At 41.5% G+C, this 14,181-nt stretch overlaps 1 protein-coding gene across 3 annotated transcripts in view; it reads left to right on the forward strand.

Annotated features, from left to right (window-relative positions):
* Positions 1 to 12,778, forward strand: part of igsf9ba (immunoglobulin superfamily, member 9Ba) — a 31,615-nt gene extending 18,837 nt beyond the window's left edge. Inside the window, exons 12-20 of one of the 3 annotated variants that reach the window (XM_077722991.1) lie at positions 619 to 794; positions 1,107 to 1,333; positions 1,441 to 1,525; positions 1,587 to 1,748; positions 1,829 to 1,874; positions 2,503 to 2,589; positions 3,306 to 4,913; positions 7,794 to 7,927; positions 8,322 to 12,778. In XM_077722991.1, coding sequence (XP_077579117.1) covers positions 619 to 794; positions 1,107 to 1,333; positions 1,441 to 1,525; positions 1,587 to 1,748; positions 1,829 to 1,874; positions 2,503 to 2,589; positions 3,306 to 4,913; positions 7,794 to 7,927; positions 8,322 to 8,524 — 2,728 coding nt within the window. In that variant the 3' untranslated portion in view covers positions 8,525 to 12,778. Of the gene's footprint in view, positions 1 to 618; positions 795 to 1,106; positions 1,334 to 1,440; positions 1,526 to 1,586; positions 1,749 to 1,828; positions 1,875 to 2,502; positions 2,590 to 3,305; positions 4,914 to 5,593; positions 5,637 to 7,793; positions 7,933 to 8,321 lie in introns of those variants that run through there. The other 2 variants (XM_077722994.1, XM_077722993.1) reach the window with 2 other exon arrangements.
* The last annotated feature ends 1,403 nt before the right edge of the window (positions 12,779 to 14,181 follow it).

Raw genomic sequence — 14,181 nt, forward strand, 5'->3', positions numbered from 1 at the left:
CAGCATTTCAGCCTGTCTTTTCTTCCCCACTCATTAACATTTTATAGAGCTTTCCTTTTACTCATGTTTTAGTGCCACTGACAGCTGTAGACGTCCAATAATTTGGGGGTACCATGGCTTTACAACATTTAGTGAGATTTAGTCCTTACATTTTTTTCTAGTAGGGAAAAGCAAGCTTCTGTTTCATAGAGGTGATTCTTTTTTCTTGTGGATGACAGTTGCAATTTGAGGAAACATGATATAATCCCTTCTGCAGATACGTTAGAGATGTGATCATGACAATAAAACGATGGAACAATAAGAATTTTATGTCCCTCCGGGGGTTACGTTATTTTTTTCTTGACAGCCTTAGGAGGAAAAGAAGTAATAATCAGATGAATATAATACTCTTTCGCCTTTATTAGTGATCTTATTTCCCTGGTGGACTGTTGTAAGTAGGTCACTTGTGTGCACAGTCCAACTTTAAACCGTAAGGCCTGCCAGTAAAAAAAGAGAACAATAAAGTAAAATTGCAGCCAAACCATGTGAGGCCAAACAATTAAAAATCTATGTTGATTAAAAATGTATGAGTCCCACTCAAATGTAAATGTGACTTTTATTTCCGTTTGCTGCGTGCAGGTCAAAGAGAGTGGACTTTGGTCCACACGACTGGCATTCCATGCCGGTTTCTGGTGCTCAGACGTGGTTGTTGGTGCCAGGGCTGGAGCCTGGGACAGAGTATCAGTTCAGTGTGCTGGCACAGAACAAGCTGGGCACAGGCCCATTCAGTGAAGTTGTGACAGTCCACACTGCAGGTGGGCTTCAGTTTAAGTGGCCATCAACACTCTTCATTTTGGCATAGAAACGGTGTTCAATACATTTATTGTTGTGAAGGCTCAATGTAATATACTGCCCTCTAGTGCGGTTTCAAAATGACATTTTGGAAACAATTTACTGTTATTCAATGTAGCACATGTTACATTGTTGAATCTTTACAATTCACACTGATAGAATTGAGCACAGTTGTGTTGTTATATATCCACTTAATTGCAAAGAATGCTAAATTTGCAAGGACACCACACCTCGCACACCCATGATCCAGAATCCTCTCTTTCTTTGTTATCCAGGCTCTCCCCTGGGTACCCCAGAACCACTGGTGCTTCTTACCCCACCACGGTGCCTCACCGCCAACCGGACTCAACATGGCGTCCTGCTCACCTGGCTCCCCCCAAGTAACCACTCATCGCCTATCAACCGCTATATTATGGAGTTTCGACTTGGGGAGCGATGGGAGACCCTGGATGACTTGATTCCGTCCACTGAAACTGAAATAGTTGCTAGAGACCTAGTTCAGGTCAGAAACTGTTTCTGGTCATGTGACCATAAAAAGAAGATAAAGTCCCTTTGTTCATTCATTAATTGATTTTTCTTCTCCTCATCCATGTTTTTCCATAACATCAGGAGTCCTGGTATGAGTTTCGAGTAATGGCAGTAATGGAAGACCTAATCAGCGAGAGTAGCAATGTAGTGGGAGTGTCTAGTACAGGTTAGTACAACACAAATACTTTGCCTTACTTGCTCTCTAACCTTTTTACTATGATCTTTAGATCCTTTCCCCCCTGCGGAGGTGACTGACGAGGGTCTAGCCCGGCCCGTGGTTGCGGGCGTAGTTGCAACCATTTGTTTTTTGGCAGCGGCCGTGCTGTTTAGCACGCTGGCGGCGTGCTTCGTCAACAAGCAGCACCGCCGCAAGCTCAAGCGCAAACCGGGTTGGTCCACGACTACCTGAGACTTATCTTGGGGTATCACGACAAAAAATGTTAACTGTGAATGTCTTTGTGCTCTTCAGATCCTCCATTGTCTGTGACGCACTTCAGGAAAAGTGTGGAATCACCGTAAGTCATTTTCCAACAAAAATAAAATATTGTAGTACTTTATTACTTCAAACTGGAATTAAAACAAACAATAAGACATTTTGTCATTACAAAAAAATCAATGTGTCTTATACTATGTAAGAGGACATGAGAATCTGCATTTGCACTGAAGTAGAATTAAACAAACTCTTACAAAATATACAGTATGCTTATCTAAAATGATACACTAAGTGAAACATTCAGGAGTTTCAGCAGAAATTAAATATATGCAGACCATATGCCAATTAGGAGTTCAAAGCAGCTTGATCAGTGTGCAGCACATTAGTTGGAGTGGTCAAGCAGCAGTGTATGTGCTCTTTTGTACTAATTCTGTATATCCATGTGTGTTTTTTTAACTTCAAACACTATCCACTATCTGCATGACTCTCAGTGTTGGACACTTTTTTGTTGTTTAGCTGCACATTTAATGTACAATATGTGTGTAATCATCTGTCTGTGTGGGGAAAAAATATAGACGTAAATGATCAACAACTGGAGAAACAAGGGCTCTTTTATAACGTAGAACAAGTATTAGGATGTGAGCCGTACTCCTTCCTTACTAATGCCGTTCAATATGAAGCAGGCCCATGTTGTTTGTCTCCTGCCGCAGGCCTCCTCTCACCCCCTTGCCAGGGGTAGAGCCCTGCTGGGACGAGCCTGCCAGGAGCACTTTCTTGCCCCCGCCCGCCAGCCCCCTGTGAGTGTGCTGCACTGCACTGGCTTGGCATGCATGCTTTCATACAGATATATGACCTTTTTTTTTTGGTTGTGGTGCTTTTGCATGTGGCAACACTTTTATGATGCATGTACTGTACAATAGCCAGGATGCCCATGGGGTGGGCAAAGGAAGCTCTGGCAGGCTAGATGTCTTTTTTTGTTGCGTCATCCCTGCTTTGTTTGTAATCTTCTGTCCCGTCTACCATGCTGTCGTCGCCATAGGCTGTTCTTTACTACTGCTCATTGTTGAGGCTGAATAGATGGATTTTCATACCAATACACGGGCTAAAGCTGTTCAATGCAGCATATGTGCATGAGCTGATGAAGCCTGCTTGGAGGTATCCTAGAGACGACTAAAGCAAATGTCTAAGGTACCAAGACAGCTGCTCTGTGTGAAGCTGCATGGTGCAATCACAAATACAGAGAAAATAAGGTGGTTATGAGAAAAAACAAAAGTGGTCAACAAGTCAAGAAGTGTTTGAATTAAATGATATTTTTTTAGTTAACCAACGTAATCACTTAGTTTTGACCTTTTATGGACCAGGTCATTGCAGGTTTTGACTGCCAGGAAAGGAAAATTTAATAGCAAGGGAGGGCATAGACTCCCATTTTCTGTGTGTTTGTGTGTGTCGCTTAATTTGCACCAACTCCTTTGCATTTTAAATGACAGGCTATCTATGCCCCTTTCTCTGTCAGGTTGTCATCAGGGAAGATAAGCCCGGAGAGCTCCCCTCCATCCCGGCCGCGATCCATTTCTTCTGATGGCTCCCACGGTCCCGGGCTGTACGTTAGGAAGCTGCCCAGCCCTCAACGGGATAAGGACAAGGAGTTCTCATTCTACAAGAAAACCAAGCGTGCCATAGCCAGCAAGAAATACAGCGTGTCAAAGCACGAAGCGGAAGTCACCACACCGATCGAGTTAATATGCCGGGGCCCCGACGGCCGCTTCGTCATGGATACCAGCCCGCCGCACCGCCGAATCCAGGGCTTTCCCTTTGCTGAGGAATCCGATCTGTACCCGGATTTTCGGCAGTCTGACGAGGAGAACGATTTCGACCCCGGCCCCCTGCCGCCCATCATGCCCACGCTGAGGCCCCAGCTTTCTCCAACGTCCTCCAGCCTGGAGTCCACGCAGCCTCCCACCTACAGCCCCCACATGCACAGGGCCATGGAAGGTATGAGCTTTGCAGAGGGTAGTTCCATTCACGCCTCAGGGCAGGCCCCGTCCGCCCGCTACAGGGGCTTCCCCCAAGGCCCCTTCTATGGTTATCTAGGCAGCCGCGTCGAATCAGGGATTCCACCACCATTCTACATGCCTGACGTTAGCCCGCATAGCTCCGCTCTTTCCTCACCCCCGGGCACCTCTGAGGGGCCCTTTGGCTACCCCTCCATTCCTGAGGAGAGCGGAGAGATGGAGCACCATCAGTACACCACGTCCGGCCATTCTCTGTCTCACACTCCCCCTCGCTCACCTGACAGCTGGCAGCCTCAAGCGTTACCCTTCCTTAGTCTGGAGGGTCCACGCTTCATGCTTCCCCCTCACCATCCTTTGCATCATCCGGACATGACCGAGCCACCCTCGTACCTCTCTCACTCGCTCCCACCCGGTCGCCTCCACCTCCCTCCCATGGCGGATCCGATGAGTCCGAGACTCCTGCAGTTGGAGGTTCCCGTCGCCCCCCAGGGCAGAGACAGGCCCCCGGGGCCTCCAGTTAGGCGCTTAGCTATGCAACAGGCCCAAAGTCTCGGCCAGCTCAGACACACGGCCCACGGAATGGGCGTACCAGTGTTGCCTTACCCTGACCCGGCAGCCCGAGCTGGGAGCCCAAGCACAGCCCCAAGTAGTAGCCCACAGTCCTGGCTCAGTCCGAGGGCGGGGCGCCGAGCAGACCCCAGCCTGCCTCCCTTAGTACTTCAACCATCCCGCCTGTCCCCTCTCTCCCAAAGCCCCCTTAGCACCCAGCCAGGTTCTCCAGATATTCTAGTGCGCCCACCTCCACGCCCCAGCATCCTCCGCACCTCTCGGTCTTTGGAGATGCCCGAGCTCACCCTGCAACCCTCGGGCACCTTCTCCCGGAGGTCCTCCCTGACGGCCTCTCCTACCACTAGTCAGGGCGGCAAGCAGGTCGGCTCCAGTTACCAGGCCCACATGTCCTACGCCTCCACGGCGGCCAGTTACCCCTCGCAGTCCCCCTCGCCCCCGCCGGAGGGCAGGGATGTTTTCGGTCAAAGGCCGTCCCAGAGAAGGACAGAGGATGAGATGCTACCCTCAGAGCCCTCCCAGCTCCAGATATCAGCCTCAGGGTAGGTGATCATTCCGCCAGAGAATAATCTCTACCTGTCTGCCGTATATTCCAAGTAAAACATAAATTAAATGGCTCTAGTCAGGATGCATATTGTTCCTTAATATGCAGAAGGCATGTAATTGCATTGAGCACGCATATGCATATCTTATTTAGTCTCTTCTTTATGTGAAAAGTCGCAATCTACTTTTGCTAGTACATTCATTGCAGAAGAATGAGCCATAAAATAAATGGGATGGCAATCTAAAAAAATAAGAATATATCCTACAACTTTCACCTTTCAAGTCATTAACATAATAAATAAGAATATAACAATATCTAATAACATAATAGTATAATAATAGGAGTAAGTAGCCGATATTGAGAATTGTTTTTTCAGGTGACCATGCATTCTGCAAAAAGTAGTACACTCAGAGTAACACTCTCTGCTTCTTCCTAATATGTACATTTATTATTAGTATTCATAATTAAACAACTAGCCAATTAGCACTATAGTCTCTTACACAACAATTACATGAACAATGCAAAGTATTTTCCCCATGCTCTTAGTGGCCAACCATCATGTCAGGGCTGGCAGGTGTACGTGGCTGGTGGTCTCCAAAGGGGGAAATGGTAGCAGTATATGACTGCTGTTTGCTAGCGGGCAAGGGTCTTACCTGATTTGTCTTTGATTGATCTCAGCTATCTGGGCAGCGTTGTGACCCGACCCCCCACGCCGCAATAGGTAAGGGTCGGACCCATGTTTGAGAGGGGAGGGGGTCAGCAGGTGGAGGGCTCGAATCACTCTCTCCTTTAAAGGGGAATCGCTTTGGGTGGTGCCTCTGTGCTAGATTCAAGTGAGCGCCATTAATGGTAATAATGTAATCATCATGGCCGCAGGGTGCATTTGTCAATAATAGCGCTGTCACCTTAAGCCTGCTGCGGCACAAGCCGCAGCCAATTAGGCTTGCGTGTGACTTTGCTTGACATGTTTACCTGCGCATGGATAAAGAAAAAGCAGCCTTGAATCAATAGAGGACGCACTTGAACGAGAGAAAGGAGTATTCCCCTTTAAAGATTTGTTCCATGTGCAAAATGCCATGCATGCATTCTCTAAACTTCTCTCTATATGACCAAACAAATAACAAGAAAAGCTGACTTCTCTGTCTCATTTGTGCTTTGCGTTTTTTTTTTCTTACGTCATGTGACCGTTTTAATAGCCATCCTCCTTCTTTCCCGTCATTTGACTGGTCCTTCTTAACGGCCATTTTCCTCTTCCTGCCATCTCCTCCCGTCAGCATGGTGAAGCCTCTTGTACCGCAGTGTTCATGTCGATCAACGTGTGCTGTATAGTGTTCATGTCTATATGGAAGACGTGCTGCATTTTAAGCCAGCACGCCGCGCCTCCCCCTCCAATTTGTCCTCCACCCTTTCTTTCTCGGCTAATGCCTCTCGCTTTCTTTCTCCACAGCAGTATTAGGCCGGCGCCATCTTTAAAAAGATCTGTTAATGCATTTTGGCCTGCAGAACCTGAACTCACTGAAAACTCAATGAGGTCCTTTGGTTCTTGCTTGAGTCACAAATTCAATGTTAATGTGTTGCAGCTTTCAAAGCAAGCTGCAACAACTGATTCTTAACTTTAAATCTATGAAAATATACTAACTGGATCCATTTTGAAAATACTGGAAATGTACTTATTAAAGGTCTATTCATTGTGTTTCAAGGATAGGTTTTTGTTCCGGACTTGGGGACGGAAATTGTGCTGGTTAGCAATTCATTTTTTCCCCATCATTTGGGAAATTGTGTGGCTTTTCTCCTGGTTTCCTCCCACTTCCCAAAGCATTATGTGCTGTGCACTTTCTGCCATTGTTAAAAATGGAGAGTAGCAACTTCACTGTACTTTCTCCAGTTTGAGAGATAATTCCCCTTAACATGGAATGAAAGCCATCAAGACCATTCTTGTTAACTGTTCTCTTGCTGTAGATCTGGTTAGCTGACTCCATATTAACTAATTAGCCCCGACATTTAAGTAATTTTCCACCTTGCACTATGAATCTTAAAACGATGAAAGACAGACTACAGAAGGTATATATGCAAATCCGCCACCCACCAACTCATAATGCATTGCACGCCAGCAAGATTCCGGTCCCCCGTTGTGATTTCACTAGACTAGACTTTTTTCTTTCTCTCCATTTCAAATCTTTTAATAATTACAATTCCAATGGTTTTTCGATCAACTCAATTGTGTGCCATACATGAAATGAAAATATTTAGGCTTAATTTACATCACCGACTCCGTCCATCCTTTTTAGAAAGATTCATTTTTTCGTCCTTAGTGAGAAAAGTAATTAGTTTGATCTTTCTGAAGCAGTTACTATGTAAAGACCCAAACCTGCATCCAAAATAGAACCAAACTGCAATGACATCATCTCACATATGCCAATTTTAACAAAGCCAACGTCTTGGGTAATTGGGTCTTTCCTGTAATGATTGCTTCAAGTTTATGTCAACAGTTTCTCTTGTCTTCTATCCTCCCTCATTGTGTCTAACGCTTATCATCCATGAGTGCTAATATAGTATATGTAGTTTTCAGACCGCTCAGTAGCAGTGACACCGGTGTCCCGCCATCATTTTCTTTTTTTTTTTCTTTTATACTCATCTGTGGGATGGAGTATTGGATTAATACGGAGACACCATGTGCTGTGCCTCTCTCTCTCTCTCTCTCTCTCTCTCTCTCTCTCTCTCTCTCTCTCTCTCTCTCTCTCTCTCTCTCTCTCTCTCTCTCTCTCTCTCTCTCTCTCTCTCTCTCTCTCTCTCTCTCACTCTCTATCTCTCACTTTTTCACTCTCTCTCCCCCTCACTCTGCCCCCACTCTCTCTCCTTTTCTGTGTACTCTCTTCAGGGACCCCCTAGGTGGGTCTAGTGGTGCTGCTGCTGGGTCTGAAAGTCTACCAGCACTGTTGCACCACTGTATCACTAAAGCCAAGGGAGTGGCTTCCAACAACAATAACAACGCAACCTCCACAAGGAGAACTGGTACGTTTTTATTCCTAGTCATTCATTACCCGACAGTCCAGATATATCATGTTCACCCTTTGGGAAGTTTAACCCAGTAGACCTCTGATGTTACAGTTTTCAGTTATTTTTTTATGATGTCTCATGCAAAAAATATGTTATAGTTTTGACTTTAATAGACAAGTTTACCAAATTAGACCTTGATTCACCATAATATAGTAAAAACAACATGCACTTTTGAATAGTTTCACAATATTGGAAGCTTTGGTGTCATCGGGTGATTGTCATTGAGTCACTGTTGTCTAAATTATGGACAATTGTCATTACTCATTGCAAGGACTCAATTGATCTGTCAATATGTAATTGCATTCCTCACTCTTCCAATGCATTACTCCTGTGGTTGTCACACCTATAGGTGCGACCCCATCTCAGACCCAGCAGCTACGTCACAAACCCCACCAGGACGAGGTGCTCGACAGAACTAGGCAAAGGCAAACCAAGAAGAACCCCTATCTCTATTTGACCTCCTTGCTGCATCGCAGGCGCTCCGAGGATGACCAGACGGGCATCCTGACTGGCGCCGACACCGAAGGCCCCAATTACGGGACCCTCCGCTGACCCGAGGGGTCAAGCCATTGAACCTGACTTAAGCCTATCTGAGCCTGCTGTGCTCTACCCCCACCAAATTCTGATCTTAGTATCGAGCTAACAGCTTTCTTATCTTCTCTTGAACAGAATGGGGGTTTCGCGGCGGCAACAATGTGAGTACACGAACATTTGGTTCGGCTTCCCTCCATCTCACTTGAAAACATATATAATGTATATAAATAGTCAAAACAAGGGATCAAAGGTCGTGCAACAGTAATAAAGATCTTTTTTTTTTCCCCACTCAAGCAGGAATTGACGGGTGGGCGGGGCTCCATATGTTTTTCCAGTGATACAGTGTACTGTTATGCCCGGTACGTCCATTTACCGACTTTCCTACAATACAAATAGTGTCAGTATTCAAACACAGGGTTCTTACCACCAAATATACCTCAGAGTAAACGCAGAGTTGCTGTAATTCTTGTGGTATACTGTACGTACTTGACCTTTTTACATATGGAGAGAGAAAAAAAACGAATAGTATGGCTTGGATCACGCGAGGCGCTTGTTTTTTTGCTCGACACGGTAGCTGGCGTTTGGTTCTTGCTGTTAGCTTGTGTTTATTTTGCGGTACTATCACTCAGACTGTGTCTTGATGATAACTTGCTCACGGCCATTGAAGGCGATAGACTTCCAATCTGTATGAAATGGGACAGAAGAGAGTCCGTTCATTCTATTGTATTCAAGAACGGCGGATGAGTTAAGAGGTCGGTTTCGCCAGTGGTGGACGGCTTTCAGACGAACAGGGTGACCAATCGTATAATCTTGCATAGGATGAATTTCACTTGTGACGCATGGCACATCGGTAGGTGCCTTTTTTTGCCTTTGCGCTCGTCTTTTTTCTAGCTTAAACTTGCCTTTTTCCGTCGCCTTCTCACGTTAGTCGCGTCAGAGAAGACGCTGATACTAGTACTGTTGTTCTGTTTTGCTAGAGAGAAAGCATGACTCTTGTTTATTTTCTTTTTTATTACTTCATTTTTTTAAAATAGTTTCAGCCGTGCATTTCCAAATGGTTATGAAACGCACAGGGCTACCAAAAGGGGAAAAAGGCAATTAAAAGAAAAACACACACACACACGTACATAATAAATAATAGTAAATGCAGACAAAATAAAAGTGCTGCATGTAAAATATAAACTCAGCTCGCATACGATGCCTCATTAAGTTGGAAAGTGCTAAAAGCAATGAATACTACAAACTGGACCCTCGGGAATTGAACAATGAAAACAAAAATTTGGCTGTTGCAAGTTTGAATATCTCTAAAGTGATAATTAATAAGCAATTGCTTTTGTAGTGATGAAAGACTCCAATGTCTAATGCAATCTTATATCCTTAAAGTAATAGACACCGTTTCTAAAAACAAAGCCAGATTAGAAATATGTGTTTTTAGTTTCCCCTCATTAGTTTTTGCCATTATACTCAAAATATGGCTAAGAAACAAAGACAAAATGCTAAATTTTACACCTAAGTCCCGAGAGTCTATTTAACTCAACCACAAACAACAAAACGACTGTTTAACAAGTGTATTTTTCTTTCTAGCTACTGTATGATTGCTGATTTTTTGACACTAGCCGATAATGAATGTATGTTTTTCGCTATACAGGAAATGAATGTCCCGATGTCGCAGTGCATTGAATGACCGCTGATGATGTTTTCTTTTGAATGAAGGCGCAACCTGCATTCAGGCCAAATTATTCGCTATTGTTGGGCCCCCTTTATAAGCTTTGTTTAGTTTTCAACACTTTTTTTTTTAAATCATGCAACTACAATAAGGAATCAAAAGAACGCATAGGCGACGACCCAGTGATTTAAGAAGAACATTAACAAAATATATAAGATCTATATTTGTTATGTACTGTACATGTATCGTATTTGTAAAGAGAAACCGCGTTTTACAGGAAGATCGTCTTGTAATGAGGATATTCAAAAATGTCAAGAGACGTAGAGAAAAATTAGATTATATATATATATATATATATTAAACAAAAAAACAGTATTTGCTTACAGTACGGCTTTAAATGGAAATATTTTAAGGTGCCTCGTTTGCCATGCTTTTAGCGCACATTCTTTCACCCCCAGAGGAATGAACATTATAATGTTTGCAGCGTATAATGTATCGCTTTTGCCTGTATATTTTATCCCAGTCAATTCTTTAACTTTTAAACGTAATTAAGCCGCTCACGCAGAGACTTCTCAAAATTCTGGCATCACAGTTGTGACAATAGGGCTGGGCAATATGTTATTAATATCACTATTATATACTAAAAAAAAAGATTATTTCCATGCAAAATTTGAATTTATACCTACCCTTCTCCTTCGTGCTTGCCTTATTTCTTCTGATACCAAACAAGCTTTATGACAAGCAAATAATAAGAAAATGTTTACTCTCAAGACATGTGTGGAATTACAATTGTAAATTATTTCTAAATAAATCTAAAATGGGAAGTACAGTGGAAAACAAAATGACTTCCCCAAGGGATCAACAGTCAAAATGAAATGTTTATTCCTGAAAAACAATCCTGCTACTAGTTTAGTGTTGAAATTGATAGCTGAGCAAATGTTTTCATAAAAATAAAGTTAATAATTAAAATTCGCCCAGCCCTACTGACGGTTGATCAAAATATTACTACTATGTATACACAATTTTAAAACAACAGGGCAAGAGATATGATTACGGCTCCGATACTACCTCTGAAGCCGAGAAATTTCCAGGTAGACTTCCTATATAGAAACAGATAGAGCGTTAAAAGGGGGGCTTCTCTGACTCGATACTGTAAAGCTACTAAAAGTTAACAAACCCGGGCTCATTGCATAGCGTTTCCAAACGTGGTAGCGGCTTCTCAGCATTACCACTTGGTGCTACATTCAAAATGGTGGTGCTGTAGAGTAGAAAACACAACCTTTTTTTATTATTTGTTTTTGTCGGGCTGGGGATGGGGTGCTAAAACTAGAGCTGTCTTTCTTATCATAACTATGTGGATTGCGATGATGGTGATAGAACAAACAGTATTGGAAATAATAGTTGCGTATTCTTAAGTAACCTTGGAAAAAAAACAACTAGATTTGTGACCTTCAAATGACTTCGAGAATACTCGTCTCAATAGCGTGTGTTTGTGTCTGTGCTTCCAAGGTACTCTCTCGAAAAAAGTAGTATACTGATATTGAGAGTTTAAACCCAGCCTAAATGAGGGAAATCACCTATAGGTCTGTCATTTCAATTCTTACAGCTGTTTTTATGTTTTTTTTCTAAAGCATGCCACACAAATGGAACCTTTTCTCACTGACCTCACACCACTTTCTCACCACAGAAAAAGCCCTTTGTGGGGAAGCACAATTGGAAAGGCTTTTTCATAAATTCTTGCTCATTGAAATACTATGAAATATAAAAAGGTTTAGAAAAAAAACATAGTTTAACAAATTAATTTAAAGATCTATATCAACAGACCTGGAATCCTTGTATTTCTGGTCATTGAAAAAAAAATCAATATTTTAGTGTAAAGTACCAAAAAAATAGTCACTTCCCCAACATCACAGCATATATTGGATGCTCCCCAATAAAACAATGAATATCAAAAGTCTACACACTCCTGTCCAAATGCTAGATCTGTACAAGTTTTTAGAATAAAAATCAAAGGAGCATGTTAATCTGGTTGCATAACTGGAGAAGGGATACCAATTAACCAGTGGTAAGCACAAATAGACTTTTCTTGTCTTTTTTTCTGTCTAGCAAGAGCCTAAGGGTTTCTTACTCACACTAATTGCATTTGGGACTGTTCATCATTTTCTGACAAACAGCCCAAGAGCTTTCACCATCATTTTTTACTATAAATATAGTGTTGTTTTGGTAATTAGATATTTTGTCCTACATCACGCAAACAGTTCATGAAAGAAATGTTAATGATATTGCTTTAATGTATAGAATAACACAAAATCCTGATATTTGAACAGGGGTGTTTACAGTTTTATATCCTCTGTTAAAAAAAAATCATCCCAAGCACTGCATTCAACCTCCAGATTCTCATGCTCTTTTAATTTGTCTCTCATTACTTTTTATCGTTAGCCTAAGTGAAGAAAGCTCTGGGGAGCAGTGGTGTGATTTCATGGTGAAAAGGTCTAGTATTCCTTGTATTACAATACAGGTTGGCCCCATTTGGTACACGGAAATTTCACACATCCTCTTTTAGAATAGGATGTCGTCTTCCGAGATCTTGTTTTTTTTATAATATATATATATATATATATATATATATATATATATATATATATATATATATATATATATATATATATATATATATATATATATATATATATATATATATATATATATATATATATATATATATATATATATATATATATATATATATATATATATATATATATATATATATATATATATATATATATATATATATATATATATATATATATATATATATATATAGATAGATATATATATATATATATATATATATATATATTTCTTGCATTCTCAAAAAGAAGAAACATGTATAGTGAAGAAGAGGGCTGCTCTGGACGTACTGTTAGCTCCGTTTTTGTTTTTTTTCGGTCACAATTTCTCTGCTTCACTAGCTCCTGTCGGAGTGATACTTTAACAATTTTTTTTATTGTATTAATCTTGCATGTAGAGACAATACAATACATTTAGCAATCATTCACGGAGATCTGAGCTGGTTGTTAATGAACAGAAACCTAATAATATGTAGTATTTTCTATATTCTTCTCGTTTTTTCTCGTGTACCAGCACTGAGGAACTAGAATGTATTATTATTATTATTATTGTAGACTACAATAAAAAAAGCACTACATTGTTAACTGTTTTAGCGTAAAATGTTTATAATCAAGCAAGCAAGCCAAGTAGTGCTTCAAAGGAAAGAAAATGTACATTTTCCATTGACCATCCATCCATCCACCCGACTCTGTGCCGTTCATCACGTTTACATTCTGTATTTGGGTACAAAATCCACATGTGTAAATATATCTCAGCGCAACAAAGTAGTTTATTTAATCTTTTGTTGTTCCGTCTAGTCATCAGGTTTAATATGGACACATTGTGAACAATTAACTCATACTGTATGGTGCTGTACCAAAGCCTTATGTATGATATTTGTATTACTTTTCCCACCGCTGTCAAGTGGCATCTGTAAAATCAACTTTGGTGCGTGAGTGTCAGGGTGTGCTTGAAGGAGACAAACAAGCTACAATGTAAAAAAAAAAAAAAAAAAAAAAAAAAGTCACTCTGGCCTGGAAAAAAAAAAGTGCCACAGATGGTGGTCGCGACAGCTTGAGCGCACCATCTCGGCTCTTCCTTGCCACGTTTGGCACGCCTGCGAGAATATGGACGCATCCATGTCATCATATCATGTCCAATGCTTAGTCCCATAAGGAATTTTTCTCTCAAATTTTTGTATTTTGATATAATAAAAAAGACAAAAGTGGTATTTTATGTTTCATTTTGTTCAGTCCCCGCAAAAGTCTGTTTTTGACCAAACATGAAATGACCTTTTACGTGATATGATTTTCACAGACAAGTCATAATTAGTCCTATGGGGTGTCTATTAGTACACCCCTACTGTAGAGTACTATTTAAAATGTTTAAATTTACA

Source organism: Stigmatopora nigra, chromosome 8 (assembly GCF_051989575.1).
Source record: "Stigmatopora nigra isolate UIUO_SnigA chromosome 8, RoL_Snig_1.1, whole genome shotgun sequence".
Taxonomy (NCBI): domain Eukaryota; kingdom Metazoa; phylum Chordata; class Actinopteri; order Syngnathiformes; family Syngnathidae; genus Stigmatopora; species Stigmatopora nigra.